The sequence below is a fragment of the Accipiter gentilis genome, chromosome 8 (genome assembly GCF_929443795.1).
Source record: "Accipiter gentilis chromosome 8, bAccGen1.1, whole genome shotgun sequence".
Classification (NCBI taxonomy): domain Eukaryota; kingdom Metazoa; phylum Chordata; class Aves; order Accipitriformes; family Accipitridae; genus Astur; species Astur gentilis.
In genome coordinates this window covers 5,693,404-5,720,807 of record NC_064887.1, presented here as the reverse complement: position 1 = coordinate 5,720,807, position 27,404 = coordinate 5,693,404, and the positions used below count along the sequence as shown (strand labels likewise).

The window sequence follows — 27,404 nt, the reverse complement described above, 5'->3', positions numbered from 1 at the left end:
TTGATGCAAGCCAGGGCACACAAGTCTGAATCTTGGAGAATTTCTTAAGGGAGCAGCCACTACAATTGCTCAGTTCACACTTGACAATGGGCAAGTCAGCAGCACCAAAAAGCAGCTTCTGTGCCTTTGTCACTAATTTGCAAGAGATTCATTGGTAATAATTAATTGTTTATTCATAAATGCAATTATTGAATACACCGTGCAACAGCTATCCTTTTAGGGCTCAGCTTTTCCTTTCGGTCAGACTCTAAATTCCCATTATGGGCTGAGGTCTTTCTTTATATAGATTAACTGAACCAATTGAGTTTATGTTACTAGTGAATTTTGCCCAGCATTTTTGGAGACCGACTGATCTCGCGACATTTTCACCACCTTCCCGTCTGAGCTGGACCAGCCCTGTGATGAACAAGGCATGCAGCACTGATATAATCTGTAGAAAGATAGAACATTCGCAGTAACACTTGTTCTTGCCCAGATTTAAACATTAACTGGGATGTTTCAGAACCCAACAATATTAAAATAGGAACTGTGTTTTATTCATTCAATCTTGTCATTTTAAGAGAGTAAGCTCTTTAAGACTACTCCCGGAATGGGAAAAAGGGGCAGAAACTGGATGCTGCCCCTTGCACCTTTGTATCTGCAGGACACAACTACATGGAAACCTGCGTATTACATGGCAGTAAGTTAAAATTGAGAGAAGCTCTTCCTCGTTCAGCATGATCAGTCATCACGATCCAGGCCAAAGGGTATGGCTTCTTGTCCAAAAAAAAAAAAAAAAAAGAAACAAAGTAAAAGAGTTCCTGTTTTTACTTTTTCTCTATCATCCATAGAAGAGTGTGTCCAAAGGGGACAGTGGGGTCTGGTTTGGGGAAAAAGGAGCCTGTTGAGAGCTCGTGTTTCCACTCGCTACACAGGGTGGATTTGGGGAGAGAGAAGGGAAGGGAGGCAGCTCCGGTTTCTGCTCTGAGGCTCATAGAAGTTGTTTATCCCACACATTATTTAACATAAAATAACTATTTGTTGGAGTGGGGAATGGATCTGGAGCCTGCCTTTACACTCCCACTTACTCCATCTCACTCCCCTTGGCCCAGCACAACTTTAATTAGTCCCTACGATGTGTTTCATTAGTCCAGCATTACCGCTGGGGCGCAGCGACAGCCCGGCAAGCAGCACTGCCCTTCGCCAGCACGGACCCCGTCTTCCCATCGCTGCTCCTCAGCCGGGCAGGATGCGGCCCCGGTGCTCTGGGCTGCCCTGCTTGCAAGTGTAGAGAATCTCTCCTACTCTTCCTGACGTGCTGCAAGCACGAATGATGTTGCAGAGCAGTTTGATGTCTAAAGTGTGCATGGTTGCACGCTCATTTTGATGCGCAGCCCAGCGCCAAACCACCGCTGTCCCCTCAGCGGGGTTTTACACAGGAACCCACTTTGCTTTTCCATCATGGGGAGTATTTGGCAACAGGTCTTCTGGAGAAGGGACACACAGCGAGGGAAGGACCAGGCCCTGCTATTGTATTTCTTGAAGCTCTTAATGACCATGTCTCTAGCAATCCTAAAATAAGAAAGTGAGCTGTGTTCAGTCCGCTGATTGTTATCCGTATGTTTTCTGAGATTGTTCCCCACCGAACAGGGAAATCGGAGCAAAGTTACGTGCTGTGCATCAGGTGGCCTACACTGGAGTCATGAGGCCAAAATACCAGTAAACTTCTGGGAAATCCAAAGCTGAACCACCACTACCCTGTTCAAGACTATTTTTAGCACCATCAGCTGCTGCAGGAGAAAACACCACGAGAAGAGCTGCAAGTCGCGGGGAGGGAGCTGGGGGCATTGCCAAGCCAACCCCAAGGCAGGAGGAGGTTAAGGGCAGGAGAACTGCCACGTCCCCTGCCTGCTTTCACACGCAGGCCACCTTCACCGGCACCGGGTTGTCCAACCTGGGCGATCATTGCTGCCCCGTTAAGAAAGGTTTGCTTAGGCTGGACTTAGACCTGTTATTGCAGACAGAGGCAAGTAAAAGTGAAATCCAAAGGGGGCCTAATTCTGCCCTCTCCAATGCCGTTGGGAAGGATCAAGCCTCATGAATCTTCAGGTCATTTGAAAAAATTAGCTGATAAATGTCATCCTCATACAGCGTTTGCTGCTGTTCAGGAAATTGCATCTCCAGATTGATGCAGGCCAGGAAGGTCATCTCTCAAGCACGTGCCTCGGTGACCCAGGGGGTAGGAAGCTCTGTGGTCAGGGACCCGTTCCTGGCACCCCAGATCACTTGGGGTCAGATGCATTTGATTTGCCAACGGCCTTCAAGACCAGTCTGTTTTGAAACCAGCATCTGTACTATTGCCAAGTTTCACAATCCTGGTATTTCTCCTTAATTTAATTTAGTTCCCCTAAATCTTGCTGGCTCCTGACATGATTAGAGGATTCCACTTTGCATTATTACAAAGTGTGTGTTGGGGGGAAGATAAATTTTCAAGTGACAGGATTACAACAAAAAGCTTGAAAACGTGACCTCCAAATCTCACCTGAAAGATCCAAACGAACAAGCTGTAGAAAAGGACACCTTTTGATTTAATCTGAACGTTTTTTGAAGGCCAAATCCCATGATTCGAAGGAGCCTTATTTATGATTTGGAGGCACTGGGGACTGGTAACACCTTGTGTACAGTCCCAATTGTGCCTCTGTCTTCAGCCTGCCATCCCTGTCCTCAAAAAAGAGAATAACAGCACCATCTACTGCCCTTCCTTAGCATTTGCTTGGAAAAAACAAACCCTTCCGCTCCATCAAAGCAGCTGCAGCAGGTCATGGCTCTGGTTTCCCGCTGCCAGGTGATACAGCCCAGTATTGATGGAGAAATTGGAGCAAACCTGGACTGCAAAAATCAAAAGCAGAGTCTTAATTACAAAAGAGGCACGTTAATTATTAGAAATTCCAGCCCTGAATGATACACCTTCTCCCCAACTGGTGGCATTAAAAAGGATTTCAATAGACCTGTATTTTCATATAGTTCCCTCAAATCCTTTCATGTGTTTATTAGCAGAGCCTTAAAGGGCTGTCTGTATAATTCACAATTTCTACCGGGCAGGCATTTTCACCATCAACAACAGTTAATGAAAGAGCTGGTACATCACCGCTCATTTCAAACCTGGTAAAATCTGGGTCTGTGCTCTGCGCTGGCAAGCTCCCAGAAGTTTGTTTGAAAGTCAAGAATGTGCCATGGTTTAATTACGCTTCTAGGTCAGGATCTAAATGAAAGCCCCGTTATAAACAGCAGTCTCAGAGGAAAGGTCCACACTCGAGTTTTTAGCCCCGAATTGATTACCGGTTAACTCAGGTAGTTAACACATTTGTAATGTCTGGTCTGGACACTTCCCAGATGTTTGTTGCGGGATGCAAAGATTTGTGGTTTATAATGTAAACAAGTACACCTACATTTTTTCAGGCTGGATTGATTTCTGGTTGCAAACTATCTCAATAACCTGGTTGAAAATGCTCAGCATCCCAATGAAAAGTGAAAGAAAAAAAAAGTATCTTTTTCCACGTCTAGACCAAACCATTTTATAGGCCACCGAATAGCTTTTGGCATTGCCTTCAAAGCACCAAGCCCCTGACGATGAACATGGGCGCTGACGGGGCAGGTGAGTGGCTGGTCACTGGCACTGTGGGGCAGCAGGAAAGTCGATGTTGAGCACAGGAGCAGCGTGGGCTTGTATCTTCTGAACACGACCCAAGATGCTGCTCTGATGGGTTGGTACTGGAGGGGCTTGGGCACGTAACCAGGGAAGCAGGGAGAGGCTTTTGAAAGATGTCTTAAGCAAAATATATATGGAGCAACGGTGGGGCTCATCATGAGATGAAGCAGTGCAAGAAAAAAATTGAAGCACGTGGCCCCCACGTGTTGGGGTCCCGCTATCAACCCTGTCTTGCACAACTATATGACATGAAAATGGAGATGCGCCAGGGAAGAGTTCCAACATCCCTCTTGCTGCCGCCTCACGTGAGATGCGAGGGTCGGGCCATGTATTTGTATACAATGCACAAGTCCCTGGCCTTATCTGCTCTCAAGTCTCTATCTCGATAATTCATTGTCAGCGATCCTGAAGTATTTAAATGTGTTTGCAAGGGCCAAGCTGGACCCTCCCCAAATATTTGCTTCAGCACACAAATTGGTTTTGCTGTAACCCTGGCCATCCCTGCCATGCAATGTCCGGGGGGGCGAAAAGGGGCTGTGCAGCCCGGTTCTGCCATGGAGGAGCTTTCCTCCATTGGCACTGAAACTGTGAAGGAACCCCTCGCAACAAAACGGGGAGAAAAGAGGTTTTTCGGGGATGACGCTGTAGGGCTGTGGCCTGAGCAAGGTTGTGCTGCAGGTTGACAAAATTTGGACTGTGAGGCTGCAGCGGCCCCTTGAGCGGCCCAGGAGCAGGAGGGGGCTGAAGGACCTCAACGTTGCCGTGGGCTGTGAGTGCTGCACCGAGCCTTCAAGGGGCAGAGTACACACACAAAAATCGCACCAACAGCCTTCAAAGCCTGCTCTTTGCTCCCATTTATCTTATCTAGCACTCCAATGAAGTATGGATTTACATAATACATACCTAATATATTAATGTTCCTATTCATCGAGAGGATCTCAACACTGTTTTCTTTGAAAGTCTTGCCAAAACCGATCAAGCTCTTTACAAGAGAAGATGGTTTTATAGCTCTGAAAAGGATTTTCTCCCCTGTTTGTATTCTGAATACTTTCACATAGGCTGTTTGATACTGCGATAAGAGCCAGGCCCAAAAACTCGGGAGCAGTAGGATCCACAGTTTGGGTTAGTAGCACATTACAAAACTACAGCACTCAAATTACTGACTTAGTATGAACCATTTGGTTCACAGCCTCTCTCTAGCTACAATATTTTCCCGAATTATCTTGCAATACAGCCTTTTAATAGCCAGAAGGGGTCAAGCCAGGCCCACTCCCATTTGTCACACACATTTCCAGTTAAATGCCTTTTTTTTTTTTTTTTTCCCCTTAAGTGCACAACCCTCCCTTTCCACTTCACTTTTCTGTGCCAGTTGAATTTTGCTTGGGACATGGGATTTCAGAAAGCTGAAGAAATGTCTATAAAGAAGAAAAGCCACTAAAAGAAATTATGTTCAAGTTACGATATTGACCTTAATACAGTGCAAATGACTTTACAAATGCATGCGAGCTGCCTTGCAGACCACAGCATCAAACCACTGGAAGGATGCTATTCTATTTTCTCTGTACACAGATTCACAGCAATATATATCTAGCCTATCTTTTGCTTTGTTTTGAAAGGGCTAAAGAAATACTTGCTTTTATATGAGTGTTTGGGCATAAATTCCTCTTCTAGCGAAAGGCAGACAGAGAAAAATGAGAAGTACATTACCCATTTTATTTTAAATAGTGATAACGATCAGATCTTGGAACAAACTATTGGGTTAGTGGTTGATCTTTCCACCTTCATATCGTGCCTTTATAGAAGACATGCTGTAGCTGAACACAAAGTATTGGGCTCAGTACAGGAGAGGATGAAGGTAGGTGGCTTGAGCTATCCAGAGACTCAGACTATGGCTTTAATGGTCTTTTCTGATCTTCAAAATCTGCAAATTTGCTCAGAACAAGGGATTATGAAATAGCAAAGAGTAAATCCCTTTAAAATTGCCAGTAAATGTCAGGAAATACACTTTAAACACACAAAGACACAAGTTCACTGACAGTTGTTGCACAATAGATCACAAATAGCTTGTCTGCTTCGTCACAGGCCCCTTTATCTCCTTTATCCAGTACTGCCAACATCAAACACTAAGTGTCAAAATCCTTCTGTTTCCAAACCCTGAGACTGTTTTGAAATACTGAGGTTCAAAAATGAAAGAAAAAAAAATCCCCCAAAGTGATGCATTTTGAGTTCTCGTTTATCTGTCCTCCACTACCTGCCTTTCTCCAGCCATGCACCCACATTTACAGCCCTCTTGCTTTTAGCGAAGCCTTGTACCACCAGCTGCTCGGAAAGTGGAGCAAAATACCAACTGCGAGGTGACTTTTGGGGTAACAAACCCAACGCCAAAAGCATAAATTGCACACGTCTGACAAGGCATCCTTTCAATTTGGTTTTGTTTTCATCTTCTTTTCGGAGACAGCCAGCCTGGGTGGCTCCACGCCCACACCTGCTTGTGTCCACATGGGCACGACCACCCGATAAGCAGCCCAAAAAATACTGGTAGGTCGCGATGTGCATTAAGGAACCCAGCCCTGAGTTTTACTCTTTCCTACTGGACTTTGATGAAAAGCTCCTGATAATGGTCCTCAAAGAGAAAACGTGATCTTTTCCTATTTCTTGACCCATTCTTGGCCATGTTTTCCATACTCAGATGGCACCCTGCTGCTGTCACAGGTTGAGAAGCTGTTGCTCTCTATATTTACACACCCTACCTGAAAGCAAGAGATAGAACAGACCAAAACAGAAAAAGAGAAGTGCAAATGAGCTCGCTACTTCAACTCCCATGAAAAATAACTCCATAAAAGGGGAATCTTGCTTCCTAAAATAGCTTGGCACCAGGCTGTAACAAGAGACCGTTTTGCTGATGCCAGCTGAGGAGAGCAAGCACAACATGACTGCCTGCCCTTGCAAGAACTCAGCCCGGACAACGCAAAGGTCTCTCTGCTGCAACTGTTTGCTTAATACCATTGATTTTAAAAGAAAGCAGTAAACAGCACCTTGCTTCAAAAGTTTCGCAGTCCATAGAAATTAAACCTGGCCAGTCCAAAAGGCTATTATTACTGTGCTTTCTTGTGCAGATATGATCTCAAGAAAAACACACATCTAGGTCTAATAATAACAAATAATAAAGCTATTCATACAGCTCGCTGCTTACACGATGGCAATTTCCCCATAATTGCAGGTAAAAGAAACGGGCACACAAACAGCACTCTGTAGTAACTCTGGGCTGCCCAGGGCTTGGGTTGAAGCTATTTCTCGTAGGTACATATACTTTTGGGAAGAAAACTATTTCAAACTGCAACCGAACCTCGATAAAGCTCTCCTGCATCCCTGCCTGGAGCTGTACTCACACCAGAAAAACACAAGGAAAAAAAAAAAAAAGCACGAGCACAAAGGTGTTTCAGAGGGAAAATGGTTTCTGGGCGGTGATGAGACACAGCCCCTTTTGGTGCCAGACGTCCAGGCAGTGAAGCAACCGTTGAACCCCGACAGCTCCTTCCCTGCCTGTCACGCGAATCGCAAGACAAAACTACGCCCAGGAGTGAATGCCTGGGATTAAGCAAGTGGGGAAATCAAGTGCCTGCCCCCATCCTTTCTCCCTCGCAGGGCTGCGGGGGCGACAAGGCGGGGTGCTGCGCGCAGCAGATACTGGCTCGCCGATAAGGTCGGGGCAGCTCCTGTGGGCTGCCTGGCTGCTGCCTGCACCGGCAGGGCAGGAGGGGTCTGCGGGCAGCCAGGTGGGATGCTGCAGCCCTGAGACTCCTTTGCTCGTCTGGAGAGGGGCTGAAAAGCCTCAGGAGAGACAAGCATCAAGTCACCTCCAGCATGCGCTTGGGACCTGTAACTCAGCATCCTCCTAACCAGGAACAGGGCGCATGCAAATGATGCCTGTAATTGCACAGCGCTCATTAAGTTGTTAAATTCAAGGTCACCTGCAGCATGCAAACAAGGCGGGGAGGGAGCGTTGTGGCCCTCCCATGGCTCCTGCACCCCCAGGCAGCCACCCACAGCCACTTACTCATTTTGGCATCCCGTCTGGCTCTCGCACCTTTGTGTGCGCTTCCGTGCCATACTTATCGGTGCCTTCGAGCCCCAGCTTGGGTGCTGGCTTCCGCCCCCACGTACCAAATCAGGGCTGAGCCATGGGGCCAAGCACAGCTGCCTCTCCCGAGGAGCTTGTTCATGGTCACTGCTTATTTGAGAGATGATAAAAGCAAAGATTTTAATACCCCAACTGGGGGTCTAATCCTGCCTGGAGCTGAAGTTGAATGCTCCCTCCCAGGAGGACACAGACAGGGAGAGATGCTGAACACTCCCCCTCCTCATCCCACACCAGCAGAAAGACACCTTTGGGTAAAAAGGAGGAAAAAAATCACCCGGGCAAAAGCCATTTCTTGTGATGCTTCTGCTTTCTTCCAAAGCCCATTAATGGCCTAGGGACAACTTGGCTTATTTAGAAAACAAAGTGGATGAAGCAAAGGTAATTCCCTCATTACGAAATGTTTTCCAGCTCACAGCAGCTGCATTTCCAGTCACCTGCAGCTGTCCCCAGACTGCACACCTTAGGGGACACCAAGGGACAGCACATGAACAGACAGCAACATATGAGGCTGGCAGCATTCGGGGGAAAAAAGAGGACGTGGGTGAATGCACCCATGCAGCCTTTAATGCATCTTGACTTGTGCACGATGCCTCTGCTCTTCATCCCGTCACATTATTTTCCAGCCCCCGTGGTCCAGCACTTGGCTGAGACTGTGGAGCAGACCTTGGAGCGAGTTGTACCCCAACGGGATGGCAGCAGGAGCTGGAAAAAGTCCACCTCCTTGGCCCTTTTGGTTTTTTCCCCATCCAGATGGCATCCTCATTTTTGGATCCAGCTGCAATTATAATTTCGGAGCCCAGGACTGTATTCAAGAGCCCAAACTCCCCCCTTGGATGCCATCTAGTGCTCAGTGCTGAGAGTGGAGGAGCCTCGCAGGTGCTGGGAGGAAAATCATCACTCCTCTTCCAGGGGCTGCAGCCACCCTTCTGGCTTTAAGGTGCTTGCTCACACCAGACTTTATTTCCCAAGATCGGGCTGAAAAATCACCTGTGATGAAGCCTCTTCCAACCATTTCCGTCTACCTCTTTTTTTTTTTTTTTTTTTTTTTTTTCGTCTGTGTAATATTGTATCATTTCGGGAATAAGCAAAGATAATGCAGTGCAGACTGAGGAGGTGGGGCTCCTACAAAGCATAATGTCTGCTGGAGCCATCTAAAATCTGTTTCCAATCAGTGGAAAGAAAATGTTTCCTTGAAGTGCCAGTCTATCAGATTTATAAGAGAAGGCTGCCATAGGGTGGGAAGTGCCTACTTCTCTTCATTTGCCTGTAAAGGGAACCAAAACGGCTCATATGTTTACAGCCACCTCTTCAGTGGGCAGCATAGATTCCAGGCAAGGCTGTCCTGCTTTTGAGGGAAACCTTGGGTAGGTTTTTGTGAGCCAACATGGTGAATTCAAACATAAGAACTTTCTTCATGGATTACACGAGGTACAGCGGGGCTAGAGGGAAAACAGGTAGAAAATAGCCTGACACTTAAGAAATACGACTTGCAACCAGAATATAAGGAATGCAGAAGGAAAAATAACCCTAAAATTTCACATGCCTTGCAACTTCTTTCAATCAAACTCTTTGTATTCTTCTTGCCAGAAGCTAGTTTTACTTGTTTCTACTATTTTTATTCTTTTCTTGCTATATGTCCTCATGCATACAGAACTTAGAGCATAAGCTCAATCTGCAGCCATAGGTACTTCAGTTGGCCTCTCACACATGCCCACACACTACTACCCCACAGCTGAGCACCCAGTGAATGCTGCACCCCTTGTCTCCTCTTGCACCCTGCAGAGATATTTTTGGTTTCCAGGAGATGAACTACCCAACTGAACGGTTGGAGCTTGTCCCAGTGCCAGGGTACAGGGCTGAGGATCCTCAGTACAACCCCGAGATTCATATAGCCTAAGAAGGATGGCAATGTATTTTACCCAAACTCCAGCACTACCACTTTGTCCACTTCCCAGTGCTGCTGGCCGTGATTTTCCTAGGGATTTTTCTCTCGGGAACGGCCATCCCACCAGTGAGCACAGCACATGCCAGCCCATAAGGTCCTTCTATCACCCAGCCTCAGTCCTCAAACGTGTCATGAGACTCACTGAGACTGGAAACTTCCCTCCTCCTCCTCCTCCTCCCAGAGCCCAGGGATACCCACCCCATGTGCCCCCAGTGCATCACAGCCCCACGGCTCCCAAGAACTAGCTCAGGTCTGTCTCACCAAGCCCAGGTCTCACCTCTGCACTGCAATGTAGACATAGCCTCAGGGCATGTCTATTCACCGAGCTCAGGCTGCTCCGCTCCTGCTCGGAGCTGGCAGGGTGCAAGTCAGGTCTGGTTTGGAAGCTGAAGAGCGGCGTTACAGCGCAAAGTGAGCCGAATTTGCCTGGGCACCGCGCCATGCTGAAATGGCTCTACAGCACTCAACCAGCTTGGGGCAAAAGTGGTGAAGGCTGCGCAGACCTGCTCCTCCGAAGCCTCCTGCTCTGGCTCCCAGCTCCCCATCGCCACTGGTCTCCGAGAGCTGTGCTGCACTGCCATCCACGGCTAATCCTGCTTTCCTCTGCCTCCGCCAGCATCTCCTCCTCCCAATGGTGGCACATCCTCGCTCTTGCTGCAACGAGGCCATCAGGAGCGTTGCATCCCAGTACCCTTGGGGTAACACATGGGTCCTGCCGGAGTTGTGCTCCCACTGGGACTGAGCCTGCTTTGGGAGAAGCTAAAATTATTCACTTGCAGGGTTGCTCACTGCTTTATTAATTCCTTTATTTCATCTGCAATTTCAAATGGTGCAATTTTAAGATCAAAGCCCTTCCCCTGCTCTAATGGCTCCATGTAAGTCCTGGCCTTCATGCATACAGGAGCCTCTGCCTCAAGGAAAGAAGTGAGACTCAAACTCAGCCAACAAGAACCAATTCACACAGAAGACAAACTGGGCTAAATTTTGCTCTCACTCATACTCATCCAAAGTTAATTGGCTTTAATGTGGGAAGAACGTACCTACTCAACTGATCTTAGTCAGATCAGGCCCATCCCTCCTGTGTATTTAAGAACATCTATTGGAGGGTGCTGCCTGTGAAATAACTGCAATTACACCTGGCCTGAGGCGAGAAAGAGTAGCTGGAGAGTGTGCTGCATGGACAAACAGCCAGCAGGACGCAAGGCAGGGGGCTGCCGCATCCTTCCACCCGGAGGAAGGCTGTTTGTGTTGGGCTTCCTGAGCAGCTCAAAGGTTGATCAAAGATTCTATTTATACTTCACCTGGTTTCTTCAACACACTCCAAATAGTCCTATGCACACCCTTTCCTCCCTTGTTTCAACACTGTTATTCTGCAGGACAGAAAGAAGTTAAAAGAGGCCCAAAATGCATGGCTAGATGTAGGTCTGAGGGAGAACAGGGCTCCTGCCCAGCTGGAGATGCTGGTAGATGCTGCCCAACGTCATTCAACACATCAGGAACAGGAGAGCCTGCACTTGGGACAACTGCCAAAGTTTAACAGAAGGTGAACACATACAGAAGGGTAGCGGAGCTTTATTTTGGTTTAGACCTGTCATAGTAAAGCTTGGCTTAAATTGATTAGGTGTTGTTTTATGATAAAATGAGGCAAAACCTGTGAGAAAGAAACACCACAGCTTGCTGTCCTTTGTACTCTGAGCAGCGTGTCTGTACAGCCATGCTGGGCAGGAAAATAACAGGGCAAGAACAGAGCCAGTCTCACCAGTTATATCTGAATGTAAATATAGTCTCTATAGGGCATGGATGAAATCCTCAGCCTGAGGGCACAGGAGGAGATCTTAAGGTTGTTCTAGCTGGACCTACTCTCCAGACGCAGCTCCCCCTTTAAACGTGATCCCAAGGCAGCCCGCAGAGCCCTTGGTGATGCCCTCTCCTCTCTCGGTGTGGCTGAGGAGACCACGCTGGATCAAGCATTGAATAACCCGCATGCCAACAGCCTCAGTTATTTGCTCTTTTGACTTTTTTCCCCCAAGACAAACACTTTGCTGCCGCTGCTACACAGCAATGCAACGGGCTGTCCCCTCCCGGAGCTGCAGTCCAGCTTCCCCTCCTGGTCCTTTCTGTGTCACCCTGCCCAGTGGCATTGCTGTTTTAGAAGACCGCTCAGGTCATGCATATTGTCAGAGACGGGCTGGATCTGTCTCTGATGCATGACAGCTCATGAATCACTGTGAATCAGGAGCAAACCGGCTTCCCTCACATTTGAAATGAGCTGAATCTTTTTCTTACAGACCTACTCCATCATTCCCCATTTTAAAAAAAAAACAAAACCAACCTCTTTTCGTTCTCTCACATCTAGCAGAAGCAAATGGGGTCTCTTTTCCCATTAACTGTAAGTACATTTGTTGTGCACGATGCCATTTGATTTATGCGTTGCTGATAAAACACAGGCTCTGGTTTAACAAATCAATACAACAGTCCTGTTCAAAGCCCCTCTGAGCAAAGAGCTTCTTGATGTTGAATGTTTCCTTATCTAATCTTTCATACTTCAGCATTTCTTCATTGAAAACACTGATAATTAAAAATGAGGAAGGGAATGATCACAAGGAGAGATTAAAGAACTTTAACAGAATATTTGAAATAATAATAGCATTACATTACAGGGAACAATGTCTTCTTATTAACTAACTGCTGTGCAACAGTGCCAAGGGATCCTAAGCAATCGCTCAACCCCCCTCTGCGTTAGGTGCTATGCAAAGACAAGAGCTGCTATAAAAAGCTTACAAACTCCCTACAGGATGCAAAAGGCAGCCTAGCAGATGTTTACATCTCCAATTTCTCTGAAACAGATCCTTAAGTTTTTCTTATTTGTCACTGAATTCCTAAGGTTGATAAAATGCTGCGTGAACCAAGATTTTAAGAGCTCTATTCCTTGAGCTGCTCTATATTTTACAGACAGAGATGTGCATCAGATGATACATCAGTTAAAAATAACTGGGAAATATCAAACAATCATAAGTACATGTCCCACAGGTTTGCCTATCTTGAATACTGAAATGCCTTCCCATCATGCATTAAGTGATGAGTTTTACTTTTGCCACTGGAAATAGCATATGCAATGCCTTCTGTTTTGATAGGGTTTTTATTTTGGAAAGCCGTCCTAACAGACACTGCTCAGTGTTCATGTTAAAGAAGGCAGACAAAAACCTCTGCTTTGCAGCTGGAGTAGAATTAGATTTGAGGTTAGTTCTTGTGGGGTTTTTTCTTAGAAGTCCCACAACAATCCTGTAGTAAACCTACAGTCACCAGTCTCGTTCTTCATAAAAATGGGAAAGCTAGCATTGGACTCCAAATGAAGAAGAAGCAGCAAGGACTCAGGACTTTCAGTTATGAGTACCACAAAAACCCCACATGCTTCCGTCACCAGGGCTCAAGAAGCACCAGGGCTTCCTTAAGAATAAAAATTGCCTCTACTTCACATGGAGATCCAAGAGCATCCCTGCATCGTGACCCTGTGTAAAGGGGCTGGTTACTACAGACTGAAGAGAGAGGTGGAATTCAAAGCCAACAAGACTCTGCCTTTACATTGAGAGAGAGAGAGAGAGGAAAAGTGTGATAGCCTAACTACCAAGAAATTCAAATTACTTTCTCCTTGTTCCTTTCCATCCCATCCCCAATACATCTTTGAGAGGCAATTATGGCCACACTTCTCACATTCATCGTCCCCAAGAGATGCCCAGCACCAGAGAGGACTGTCCCACTGTCCCAGGTCTTCCTCATATAAGCTGAGGATGTGGGCCAGAATAGGAGGCCAGTCAGCAGAAAATATCCTTGCAAGTGGAAGGAATCCACCTGAGACTTCGTGATCTCAAAAAAGCAGGAATAGGAGCTGAAGGCCAAAACTACTTGTAAGAATAAACAGTTGTAATTGATTTTTTCTTGGATTTGAGAGATCAAAGGAAGGGAATACATTGGGAGGAAAAGGAAACAAAGTTAGAGGGATAAAGGCAAGGCACGAGAACAGTCTGGGGCTGTCCTTCAGAGAAACAGACTAGACTAGACTAGTCTATTTCAGTTGGAAGGAACCTACAATGATCATCTAGTCCAACTGCCTGGTCACTTCAGGGCTGACCAAAAGTTAAAGCATGTTGTTAAGGGCATTGTCCAAATGTCTCTTAAACACTGACAGGCTGGGGGCATCGACCACCTCTCTAGGAAGCCTGTTACAGTGTTTGAGCACCCTCTTGGTAAAGAAATGCTTCCTAATGTCTAAACTTCCCCTGGTGCAGCTTTGAACCATTCCCATGTGTCCTGTCACTGGGTATCAGGCAGAAGAGCTCAGCACTTCCCTCCCCACGTCCCCTCCTCAGGAAGGTGTAGAGAGCAATGAGGTTGCCCCTCAGCCTCCTTTTCTCCAAACTAGACAAGCCCAAAGTCCTTACCCACTCCTCACAGGACATTCCTTCCAGCCCTGTCACCAGCTTTGTTGCCCTTCTCTGGATGCATCCAAAGACCTTCACATCCTTCGTAAATTTTGGAGCCCAGAACTGCACCCAATACTCAAGGTGAGGCCACGCCAACGCTGAATACAGTGGGATAATCGCCTCTTTTGACAGGCTGGTTATGCTGTATTTAATGCACCCCAAGATGCAGTTTGCCCTCTTGGCTGCCAGGGCACACTGCTGACTCACACTGAGCCTGCTGTCGACCAGCAACCCCAGATACCTTTCTGCAGGGCTGCTCTCCAGAAGAAGGGAAGGGGAAGACAAAGGGAAAAGAAAGGAGAAATGGGGGGAAAAAAGTCCTAAGAAGGGAAGGGGAGGTGAGAGGGGCAATGGGATCACAGAAGATAAGAGAGAGGTTAAAAAAAAAAAAGAAAGAGTAAGACTGGGCACTCTATAAAGAAAACTGAGAATAAAGACTCACAGAAAGTATGGTCAAGTGAAGGAACAAAGAGCATGAGGTGGAGGTCAGAGAACCAAGATGCGACAAACATTGAGGAATTCCACAAATTAAAAAGCCCTCAATATTAGGATACATGAATTTGTTGAGCTAATCCCTCTACTTTCATTTGCCCTAACAGAGTTGGTGCCTGAAACATAATTTGAGACACAGACAGGGTAAGGGAAAGGCACATCGGAAGAGGTGAAAAGGATCAGAAGCAGCATTTTTTCCTCTATAACCTCTTGTATTTTATATCTCCACCTCATCAGAGTACACGATCATGCACAGTATAACCTTCAGGAGGTGAGTTTGCAGCTTGTCCTACATGACATATTGTCAATCACTGTATAAATCATTGCGCTCTTGATTTTTCTCATGCTTGTATTCCAAATTAGACTTTCTCAGCAAAGCTGCTGTTCAATCTCAAAGAGGGTTAAATGGTTTTCCAGCTGATCCTTGGCCACAGTTTCTTTCTACTCAGCTCAAAATAAGGGCCAAATCCAAGCTTGGCTCTGCGCCGTCTGTTTTCAGTATTACTCGATAAGTTCCTTTTGTCTGGAAAAACCTTCAGATTTATCTTCCACTTTTCCCCCTACAGAGATAACAGCGAAATCGCAAGCGCCTTCACTGAACATGTGCGACTCAGATGGTCGTGAAACATAGCGGGGCTCCATTTCCACACGCCGACTTACAAGACCCAAAGTCATTTGTTGTTTCCTACTTGTTAGACCCCCCAGCCCAGTCCAGCTATGACAATAATGGACATAACGAGAACTCATTTTGTTGCTGATTAAGCTTTGCCACCGCAATCACTGGGTTGCACAGCGATACATGCTGGTGTAGAGCTCTCCAGGGAAGCTCATAAGATTCCACCTACATCCGCGTATTCCAGATTTTTCCTCCCAGCCCAGCAAACTTGGCAAAAACATTTTGATTTCTACTTAAGTGGGTTGTGAAAAACTAATGTTCACATCTGAGAGCAGGTCTCCAAAGATTTCTGCAGAGGATGCGAGCGCGGCTCCCACGGTCAGGCTAGCCCCAAGGCTCACGTCTGAGAGGGCATCCTCAGACTGGAAGCACTCCACGGCCTTAGCAGAGCAGAGTGGTTGAAACCAGTATGGCTGATTCAAAGAAATGATAAAACCAGATTAGGAGATCTAATCTCTAGGCAGGAGGAAGAACCCATGGGAAGGCCAGCTGTGAAAATCGCTTTCATTTACACAACACACAGGAATGGGCCAAAAATGCTACTGCAGGATGAAGTTCTGTATCACACGAGCCGGTCAGAAAACATCTGCAGGATTATTACAATATATCGTTTCTCAAATTTATCAGGAAATTCCCGATACAACATACACTGAAGTCCATGGGAAAAGGCTTACTGCTTTCAGCATGCATTGGAACAAACTGGAAAATTACTCTAATGCTCAAACTTGCAGTAGGACACAAGTAAAATGATACCCCTGTTTATAAAAGCAGTCATATCAAGCAGACTGTAAAATTAAATTGATGCACTAACATGCAATACAGCCTAAGCAAAAAATTATTTCCCTAGCTATCTAGTAATACTGCTGCATGCATCCAGTGGGCGTGATCAGCGTGTTATGAGGCAGTTACTTACGTACACAAAAGTTTGTTATTTCTCATTAAAGAGGTTTTGGGTTGTTTGTTTTTAACATGGATGGTCAAATTTAGGTTTATTTTTGCAATACACTGCTGAGTTATTAACGAAAGCATTGTATAGAGGTTAATTCAGAAGCCTGGGAATCAGGGAAAACACCCTTTATTATGTGCGATTTGTGGTTTATCTTCTGATCAGTAAAATATGAATAACATCCCTTTGGTGAGGCCCTAATTCATTAAGATATTTTACATAGCAGTAAGACTCGCAGACTGGAGAGGAATACGACTTATGAGTGCTGCAAGTCAGAGTTTACATGCATGTTTTAAGGGCTTTGACACACAAGCAGGTTGCTGCACTGTAGTGTTACTCCACTTTGGTTGATGGATAGTTACTGCCCATGTAAGATGTCTTACCCTTGTATGGAAGCAAGATAACTCCAGACAGCTTGCTCCATCGATGCCAGGGTAAGCCTGGGCACATGAAGTTCCTGCGGAGCAGCCAAGGGACAACAACTTCTTTGACAATGGCAACTCGTATTAAAGCCTTTAGCAATTATTTCTCATCAAAGCCTCTAGATAATTAAGTCCTCTCTCCAAACGAGTGCAACAGTTCGTGCACGTTTCCCACTGCTGCCTTGTTAAGCTTGGTGACCTACACGAACAATGCTGCTGCAGCCTTGGACAAGCCTCCATCTCACAGACACTCAAAAATGCCAGTCGTGTAATTACCCCTGAGCATCCATTTTGTGGCAGCCTTGGCACAACCATTACAGACACTGAACTTTTCATCCCGGAAGATGATCCCACCAGGATTGAGGTGCACAATGCGGGGAATACTTGCTTTTTCCTCCCAGCCAGCAAAAATCTGAATTTCTGAGTGTAGATCCAGATGCAAAGGCATTGACTGCCCTTTGGCTAATTTTCCATCTCTAGGAGGCTCTGTTATTTATCTCTGATCTGGTTGGGATTCAGGCTAATCCAACAGAAGTGAAAAATCTCTCCTGCTCTTGCAAATAAATTGAGCCATCCTGTTGCTATGTCATACAAATTCATAAGGCGAGATTTGCTCTCAGTTTCACCTCTCCTTGCTGTGCATAGGTCTGGGAAGACATGAGAGATCATTCAATGAATGTCTGCAATTTACATCCACTCCATCTTAATGGCACCACAACCTACATATAACTAGATTTCCCCCACCACCACACCCCGACACATTTTCTTGATTCACCTTCAAAATCTGAGTGGGTGAGATTTTACATTTGCCCAGATTTTTTCCTCTCCCTGCTGGCTGCCACATTGCTTGAATACAGATGCACAAAATGGCTGGGAGGGTCCTGATGTGCCTGTGGCCACACAGGCACTGTGTGAGTCCCTTCCTCCAGGAAAGCAATCCCTCCATCACTGCTGACTCTGGATATCCAAAATGACTCTGGCTGCTCTCTCAAAAGGATGTTTGCAATGGGAGTGAGGGGGAGCAAGCACGATTTATGCTCTGTCAGAAATGTTTTTTTAATTTTTTTTTTTTTTTTTAAACGCACACGCTACATCTAGCCTGCTTGCTTTACTTACAATCTCCTAATTGACCCAACTTTGGTTCAGAGAGATAGGTCGAGGTTTCTTACAGGATTATAAACATGGCAGGGAAAAGATGCCCCATGCCCCACTGCAGTTACTGCTCAGGTGGTACCACGCTGTGCTCCCTGCTCAGGATAACCCTCCCGAGTGACTCCGAACAAGGCATGAGTCCCGTTTAGCAGGGAAGTATCCAAAAAATCCCTGCACAAATGCACAGCTAGTACAGGGCTGATATTTGCAGAAAATCACTAACACCTGCAAACCATCCAAATCCATCCCCCGTGGGAAAAGCACTCCCTTTCCTTCGTGTTCCCCCGAGCGTGCAGCCAAGCGAGCACATCTCCCTGTCTTCCTGACAAAACCCCGAGATGTCTCTCTCCCTGCTCACACTCCACTACGTAAACTGCAAACTGCAAATTCACAGTTCAACCATCTTCCTAACGTTACCATGGTTTCCCAGGTCTCTTACCAAAGCTCATCTCCGCAATGTAACTTAAAATGCTTTTCTTAAAACCTGTAAGAGATTCCTATGCATGGATTGCAGTCCCAATCTTTTCTTTCCCCCAGTAGCTGATTTATTAAAAATACTTAATCCCAACTGTGCCAGTTTCTCAAGAACACACCCCAATGGCTTCTGAATGAAGGGCAAGCCTATATAAAATATTAAAGACAAGATTTCAAACCCATAACAGCTAGGGAAGCATCAAATCTAGGGACATAATCACATTGAGTTCCTGATGATCCTGATAGTGTGAGAGATTATTTAAAGTCATACATCTTTCAGATTTTTTTTCAATTTCATAATATTTGAAAGAAGCCACTCAAGCCTCTCAAAGCAAGATTTCTGATGCAAGAACTCCACGCCGCAGACCAAAAATAGAAAAATTATGAGCGCTAAAATTGTCTAGCAAGGCTTTTTATTTTAATTCATATTTGAGAAAGGTTTCTAGCAGCTGGATAAAGTAAGAGCTGTATTCATAAAACCCTTGGCTATTTGCCACACAAATGGTGCTTTTATTGAGGAGCGGGGCGGGGGGGGAATGGGGAATGTGCCTATTCCACATCAGGAATGCGTTTCTCTGATTCATAAATCCTCCCCCTCTCCCCCAGCTGACTAAAGGAAACCTTTCTCAGTTTGCCACTGAGATGAGAGAGGGCAAGAGCAATTCTCCGGGAGCGCCAGCCCCAGAAAGAGGCATTTAAGTTGAAACAACACGCTTATTAAAAACATTCACACAAATACGACTATGTGTTGCAGCCCAGCCACGGGACGCTCAGACCCGGCAAAGACAACAGTGGGGACAAATCTCTCAAAGGTGCAGCCAACCCATCATACTAGCAGCCCGCCATGAAGTGTAACGTCCTGCCATAAATACATACATTTTTCAGGACAGGTCTGAGAGTTTCCAGTCTAAAATGCCCACTCAGACACAGGCAGGGAGAAGGAATGAGTTATGAGGATGGCGAACTGAAACATAGAAAGATTGAGGGCTCAATTAAAAAAAAATAAATCTAGAGTTACTTCAGAATTGGTGATTGAAGATGATACACCGACACAACTGGAAATAGGAACTAGAACTCCTGATTTACCCCAAGCAAAGCTTTGTCCTGAATTGTGGGTACCACAAAGCACTAAAGGTGCTCCTCAGATGCAGCCGCTAATGTGCAGGGGAATACCTGTACCTTGGGTTGTTCTGGGTTTAGTGGCTTCGCAGCTCAGCACTGTTAAAAATGGAGTAGTTTGGGTTAATAAGAGAGTTCTAACTTTTGGCAGATTCCCAGTTGGGGAGCTTAAAAGTAAAAATAAAATAAAAGCCACTTAAACATTAGGGCTTGGCAGCAGCCAAGTGGAAGGTTTGGATGGGGATTTTTCGACTTCAGCTCAGCACCATCTCTCCTACTTTGGGCACTTCAACCCTTAACTGCACATAACCCTTGACAGCTTGCCCAGCATCCCACAGCGAGTGAACCCAAATCCTGAGGTCCTGGTCGAGACATGAACCAGATGCTTGATGTGCAGGGACTGACCTCGCAGCATCCCTTCATCCCAGGCAGGAACATGTGCACTCCACAGTCCCGTCCAAATAACAGATTCTGATGCTTCAACAAGCCTCACTTTAAGTATTTCTCCATTTCATACCATCTGTGTGTGGTTTAATTTTAGCCCTATTCTTGTCCTGGACATTGTGGACGTGGAGAACATGCTGTTCCACCCTGTTTGCAGTAATGTTCTGATACAGAGCAGCAAGACAGACGGGGCAAGGAAATAGTGGACTGATTCTGCAAGGTCATGGATCTTTAAATAGCATTTCATATCAAGGTCAAAAAAGGCTGGACCTACTGTACAGGCAGCAGACCAAATCCTAAACTATTCCTCAGTCTGTCCCTGGAATAGATGCTCATGGGTCCAAACCGAAGGGTGAGGAGAAACTTCAAACTCCTCACCAGAAAGTGCCTTCCCAGCTAAGCTAATTAGGCAAAGCCAAGAGAAGGTCTGCCAGCTCTCGCAGATTGTGCCCTAAAAGAAAACATACTTGGCAAGCCACTGAAACAAATGCTATAAGCATCTCACATAGTCACTGCTTTTTACTCCACACCGCTAGAAGTTATCTTTCAGGATTTGCTGCTGAGCTCCAGGCTACAAAGTTTCTGTAGGAATTGTATTGCCCACAACTTGTAAAGGAGGGTAAGACTACATGGAAATAAAAAATACCCCCCACTTTCCCATATAGCTCACCTCATAACCACATTGTGCTTCACATATCTGGATAAAGCCTAAAAGATTGATTCCATGATTGCAGAAAAAGGACTAGTGTACCTATCTGCTTTAAAAATGACACCCCAAACCCCCAAGTAAACCATCACCCTAATCACAGAGCATATTAAAAAATTGACAAGAATTCATTACTATTAACTTCTAATGGGACAAGGAATCTAGTTACTCATTTGTGCCCTTAAAAAAACCTTACCCAGAAGTCTCACTCTCATGTGGAAGGAGTAAACCACTCAGAAAACGTGTCCTTCTCTAACTGCTGGTTAGAATGTGTATGCACCAATGCTTGCATATGCAAGCAGTCTCTTTTCAGCAGCCTCCTCATTAAATGAATGTTTATCATATTGCATGCTTAAAGTGTTTTATTTTCAATGTAAGAAACACCACATTCCTTCCCCACTCTGACTCAGGGAGGGTTTTCAGCACACATTCCCACCAGAGCATCATGTGTTGCCATACAGTTCAGATTTTCACTCAATACCAAAAAGAGACCATAATAGACTTTGGATCCATATGCACTATATTTTTGGAATAATACTTCCATATAGCATGTTGTTACATCATATTACAATGAGCTAATCACGCGATTGTTTTTGAATAACTAACCCCCAGAAAAGTTAATTTCCAACACTGTAGCACAACAGCTCAACATCTGCTCTTGGCCAGTACATGGGGTTTGATAAATAACATCAGTTACATAATATAAATGGGAATTGCTTGGTTACAAATCTAATGTGCATAAGCCTCTGATGCATGTAGTTTCTCTAACATTAAAAAAAACCCCAACACATTTCACATGTCACAGTTTACCCATTGCTGCATTATCTCATTAACTATCTCCTCTAAAAACAGACTGGGAAAGCAAATCCTACTGAAAATCCACAGATTTAGGGCACTTATAAGGGTTGGATGACATGCCCCAGAACCTGAGCTTTTGTATAAACAGATGCACAGCGTTGCTGGTCTTTTTTGGTCACACTGAGCTGGAAAAATACAGCATCCTAACCTCTTCCCAAATGGGCCAAGAGGTTCAGGATGCTGAACTGAAGTCCTTTGACAGGTCAGATGTGGCTCAAGACATTCAGCTATGAGCCCTTCTGCAGTTTCATGACGGCAACCAAAGCCAGCGCTGCAACAGGCAGCACCCAGGTTTGGCCGGGTGCCCTCCCAACCCTTCAGCATCCTGCTGTTTAGCCCCACATTACCAAAAGCACCCCTTGCATATTGAGTGAAGGGAGTTTGGTACCTGAGAGGAGCATCAGCAAAATGCTAGCACATGGCATGAGCCTCTGTGAGAGCTGCAAGGGGCCCATGTTTCTGCCCAGGACGCCAGCACCCCAAAAAGGGGTGCAACCCCCCCCCATGTTTTAGCATTCAAACCTAATTTCTACAGTAAATCCAACCATGGTAGCACATCAGGGAGAGCCAAGTGCCCCAAGTGAAGGGCTGCGCATAACACGGCAGCTTTCCCTGTGCCATCACGTAGTCCCCAGCTGCAGGGAGGGTGGAGGTGCAGCCAGCTTGGATGGGGGGGCTGGCTTCTGGTTAGCACTGGGGTGCAACAAGGGGCACAAGCAGCAAAACAGAAGAGAACAAGCCCTGGCGGGATGTATTTAATAAGCCCAAACCCAGAAAAACTGACTGCTAACACACAGCATCTGAAAAAACAGACAACTGGCCACAAAGAAACCAAAGGCATGCGAGGATGCCCTCCCCTAAACAGGGACAAACATCCTGCTGCTCAAACAAGGGATTTCTCAATGAGTGGGGAAAAAAAAGAAAAAGGAAAAAAAAAAAATGCTTGGAGATTGCAAACCACCCAGCCTCCAGCTGGACTGAACAGCACCCAGTCTACATTTGATTTCCGTTTTAAATAAGCTGCAACACTACTAGGCACAGATAGATCATTCAGAGATGAGCGGAAGCAGAGGGAAGAGACTTCTATCCAGCTTCACAGTCAAATACCAGTTTGTGTGATCTACACCAAAAATAAAAATGACACTTTGCCAGACACTGGAGGCTCCATCTCCTAGCAACACTTCCCCACCCAGCATTTTACTCAAGACCCTTCAGCTCCTGCCTATAAGCACAGCTTGTTCCCAGCACGCGCGAATGAGATATGCATGACACAGCTACACATACATATATGTATGCACACATACATTTATGTGTTTAAAAGCCAGAGGAAAATTAAGCAAATATCCTCAAGCCTGAGCCCCAGCACTTCTTTCCAGGAGCACACCAGGCTCTGCAAGAATGACTGCTCTCAGCTCTCACCAACACTGCTGGGGGTGCAAGGTGCTCACCCACCTGGGGACATACCTGCTGCCAAGCAAAGGGCTTTCTGTAAGTTTCCTGTAAATCTTAAGCCCCCCAAATATATTCTGTAAATTAAAAACCTGATTAATATTAATTCAATATTTCTAGTAAACAGCCTCTGTGTGTATAACAGGCTGTGGAAACACTCATGACACATCAGTTTGCTCTGAGATTTAGTTAGCAACTTTTAGGAAACAAGACAGCAAAGTAGTATATCTACATACAGCAGCTCCTGTTAAACATATTAGTTTAACCATTAAAAAAAATACCATTCAAGATCTCACTTATTTGTTGTGGTGGTTCATTCAGGCAGAGTCAGGGCTTGCCAAGACTGGAAGCAGAGATCAAACAAACCCCACGTGCTCTTGCGAGCAAAGGCAGAAGAGAGCTGCTGAGAGCTTGCAAGGTAAAGACTTGCACAGACTGACAATTTTGCAGCTGCCTGAAGAGGACAGAGTTTTCTCAGGCTTTCCAGGAGATAGTATTATTACCATCTTATCTAAAGTTTGCCATTTGCAAATACCATTTCTCTTATGCCTTCATGTACATCTGTTGTTCTGATTGAACAGATATGGTTTCATTATACTACATATATATTTTTAGATTTGTTGAATTAAGTTGTCATTTTATTATTTATGATAGTACAGTTGCATAGTCTCGTCATTATTTTATCAGGTATCCTTTGCTTACCTTCCCAAACAGCTCTTTACTACCTCAGAGCGTGGATTGCACATGCGACTGCCTTCTGCTACTTCTTGTGGCTGAATAAGAAACAGAGAGGTCAGATATTAACACTATTAAAACATAGCAGAACTACTTCTCAAATACGCTAGACCAATTTCAGTGTTCAGCCATGCTACCTACTCTGGACAAGCATGCATGTTGTTTTTTTAATGTGAACTATTGATGTGGTCCAGACAAAGTTTACATCCTACTTAGGAGATGAGGGAGAACATCCTGCTTTGCTTAGGAAACTTTTTGGACTTTCAGCTGAAACTGTCCATCGGGTGATTGCTTGAAGGAGAAATGGATCTGAGCTTCTACACAATCAACAGACGCCATCCCCTAGCACAGCTCTCTGAGCTGAGGAGCCGCTCCTGCTTTGCCTGGGCTCCGGTATGGAGATGCAGAGGTCTCAGGGCAGCATTCGCAGGGGTCCCATCACCCAGGCAAGAGGCAAAGCAGGGACTGCAAAGCGGGGATACCTTCGCCTTACAGCAAACATACCCGCGTCAGCTGCTTGCCAGCTTCAGTTACTATGCAGCATGGCAAGGGCTTGCTGTTTTTTTGGGTTGCAATTGTCTTCTTCATGAGTAAAAGGGGAAAGCTTCATCTCAGAAAAGAGTTGGGATTGCTTCATGGGTGTTTCTTCAGGATAGGGTTTTCTTCCCCCCAAAGTACATTTCTAATGAGAAGTTCTAGCAAGAAGTAGCCCACTTAGAGCAGCTGTGCTCTTGTTTAATATACATTACCCTAGCAGACTGCAGGCTGTCCCAGGGCTGAAATGCTAAGGAATGGATAATGCTATCATTAGGATGAGTTGCTAGCTCATGAGAAACAGCAGCTGACAGCACTGCCAAGATACAGAGATGGTTTCAGCTGGCTGCACTGACCGCTGATGTTATTGTTTCCTTCCCCGTGCATCTGTTTTGCTCCTTTGTATTAACACAGCTACTGACCCGCAAGAAGGCTCCTGGAGCTGCTTTGCCAAGTGAGAACTGCTCATCCACCATCACACCCCAACGCACCGCCCGGCAGCTGCTAGCAGCGGGTAGCACCACCATCACCCCAAATTCAGCCCTTCCCAACCACTCATGACTTTACTTACACACACACACCGGGTCTTCCACTTCTCCCAGCCTGCAGCGCAGGGTGAAGGGCAGCAAGGAGACATCCATAAGTAAGTAAGCTGCATGGCACCAGCCAACTAGGTAGGTCCTGACACCCCCCCTCCACCCCACAACCACCTTTCTTTTCTCCGTGACGCTTCCCTTCTCCCCCTCCAGCCCGCTACCCAACCACCCCAACGCAAGCCCCCAGCCCTTCCTCCCTCCTCCCTCACCTGCCCATGTTATTTCATTACCATCGATCCCCTCTACCCACCCACCTTGTCCCCCAGCCCGAGGTACAGCTGGGCCTCGTAGGGGAGGCGTGTGGGGGGCCATCCCTCCCACCCCACAGCGTCCCTCCCGGTGGGGATGTGCTCTACGGGCCTAACACAACTCCCCTGGCTGGTACCACTCCACACACAGTGTCGCCAAAAAGAGGGACCAACCCTAGGAAGGTGTACCAAAAGGAGGGCGTACCCCAAGGACGGTGTCCCCCTCTGACGGCTGCATCCCCAGCCAGGCGTGACCTCCCTCACAGACAGGCGCATCCCAAACAGGGGGCACCCCGAGGAGAGTGTCACCCTCAGGTGGGTGTCACTCGATGGAGGTTGTCACCCTCAGGTGGCTGTCACCCCAAGGAGGTTGCCACTCTCAGGCACACGCTCTCCGCGGAGGGTACGACCTCCGAGGGGATTCACCCCAAAGAAGGTGCACCACAAGGAGGGTTCAACCCAAGCAGGCTGCACCCCAAGGAGCCTCACTCTTAGGCAGCTGTACCCCCCCCCCTCAAGGCAGGTGTCACTCCAAGGAAGGTGCCACCAGCCATCAGATATCCCCCCCCCGACAGCTGCCATCCCAAACCAGGTACACCATCAAGAGGGTGCACCCCGAGGAGCCTGTAACCCTGAGGAGAGCGTCACCCCAAGGACTCTTGTCACCCCCACACAAGCACAGCCCAAGCAGCCTGTAACCCTGAGGAGAGCGTCACCCCAAGAAGTCTGTCACCCCCACGCAGGTGCACCCCAAAGAGGTGGAACCCCCCACACACACCCCCTCCCCACACACAATCCCCCCCCATCCCTCAGCACCGGCGGCGGGCTCTCTCCTCCCCGCCCCCGCGGCCGCGCAGCCCGCCCGGCCGGCGTTTCCCGCCCCGCCGCTGCCGCCTCAGCCTTTCTCTCTCTCTCTCTCTCTCTCTCTCTCCTCTCTCTCTCTCCCGCCCGCCGAGCCGAGCCGAGCCGAGCTGAGCCGAGCCGGGCCGGCCCTGTGCATTGTGGTCCGTCGGCGGGGGGCGAATATGGCCGAGAAGCAGAAGCACGACGGGCGGGTGAAGATCGGTCACTACGTGCTGGGAGACACGCTGGGGGTCGGCACCTTCGGCAAAGTCAAGAGCTGAGTACCGCGATCGCGGAGAGAGGGGGCCGGGCTCACCGGGCTGCGTCCCCCCGTCCCCCCCCCAAACACCTCCCCGCCTCGGCTCCCTCCCGTTAACGCGGGCCTCGCTTCCCCTCAGCGGCTCCCCCGCGCAGCATCCCCGGGGAGGTGTGTGGGGAGGGGGGGGGGGCGGACGGACGGAGCCCGGCGCCTCCCCGGTGGGCAGGGGCTGGGGGGGGGGGGGGGGGGGTGTCCCCTTTTCGGGGGGGGAAAAGGGCCGGGGAGGGTCGCGGGCAGCCGGTGGGAGACGCGGAGCTCGGCCTTCGGGAGCGGGGCGGGGTGTGTGTGGGGGTGCCGTTGCCCGCTGTAGCCCCCCCAGCGCCGGCAGGACCCCCCAAAACTTTCCTCCCCGGCTCGGAGGAAGGTGATGGGAAGGTTGGGGCGGCAAAGCGGGCACTGACAGGCAGCCTCCCCCTTCTGCGCCGAGGCTGCGGTCCCTTCTGCCCCTTCTTTTCCTCAGGGGCGAGAAGTGCTTGGCAGCGTGAGGAACCGGGAGCAAAAAGGTGGTTTTTGTTGTTTGGTTTTTTTTTTTTTCCTGCTGCCCCTCTGTCCATCACCCTGGGGAGCCGAGCAGCCTCCCTGGGAAGGGAGACCTGGAGCAAGGCAGGGATGGAGGGGTCGGGTCAGCCTTGGGCTAGCTGCTCCCTTGGGATTCATTCCGCTGTCATTCCTGCCAGAACGGTCGACTCACGTTTTCAAGGCACCGGCTTGTGAGATGTGCAAAGATTTGTGTTTCCTTTTCCTGTGAATTCTGCCATTATGGGCAAATTTTACCTTTGAATCAAGGTATACACAAAAAAAAAAAAAAAAAAGAACCCAACCGAAATTTATTGTCTAAGCAAAAAGGCTAGCTGTGATTCTTCGTTGGAAATGGGTTTAGCTCCTGCCAGGGGAGCAGCTCTGTCCCCCTGCCCCGCCGGGACGTTACCCACAGTGCTGCCGCTGGTCGAAGGGGTGATGTGCCCGCTCTCAGCGCCTGGAGTTTTAAAATAAACCAAAATTGACAGCAGGGGAAAGAAACCACCGCAACCACTGGAGCTAAATCCACCTGTGACCATTAATCAGGCCCCTAAAAATATATTGCTGTGTTTAATCCCAAACCACAAATTTACTGACTAAAGAATTATCGGAATAAA

At 47.2% G+C, this 27,404-nt stretch overlaps 1 protein-coding gene and 1 long non-coding RNA gene across 11 annotated transcripts in view; one reads left to right on the top strand and one right to left on the bottom strand.

The window, feature by feature from the left end:
- Positions 1-24,982, bottom strand: LOC126042393 (uncharacterized). 2 transcript variants are annotated; one of them, XR_007507125.1, is made up of 3 exons: positions 24,836-24,982; positions 23,696-23,766; positions 1-2,868 (listed from the first exon to the last, which is right to left on the bottom strand). It is a non-coding gene; the product is annotated as an uncharacterized LOC126042393 (long non-coding RNA). The 2 variants fall into 2 exon arrangements; XR_007507126.1 differs by lacking the exon at positions 1-2,868 and adding an exon at positions 22,858-23,011.
- A 1,069-nt stretch (positions 24,983-26,051) lies between these two features.
- PRKAA2 (protein kinase AMP-activated catalytic subunit alpha 2) overlaps positions 26,052-27,404 on the top strand; it is a 369,728-nt gene continuing 368,375 nt past the window's right edge. For 7 of the 9 annotated variants that reach the window (XR_007507123.1, XR_007507124.1, XR_007507122.1 and 4 more), the window contains exon 1: positions 26,052-26,225. Coding sequence is in view for 4 of the 9 variants with exons in the window: in XM_049809456.1 (XP_049665413.1) it covers positions 26,132-26,225 (94 nt within the window). In the remaining 5 variants the exon portion in view is untranslated. Of the gene's footprint in view, positions 26,226-26,500; positions 26,772-27,404 lie in introns of those variants that run through there. The other 2 variants (XM_049809458.1, XM_049809457.1) reach the window with 2 other exon arrangements.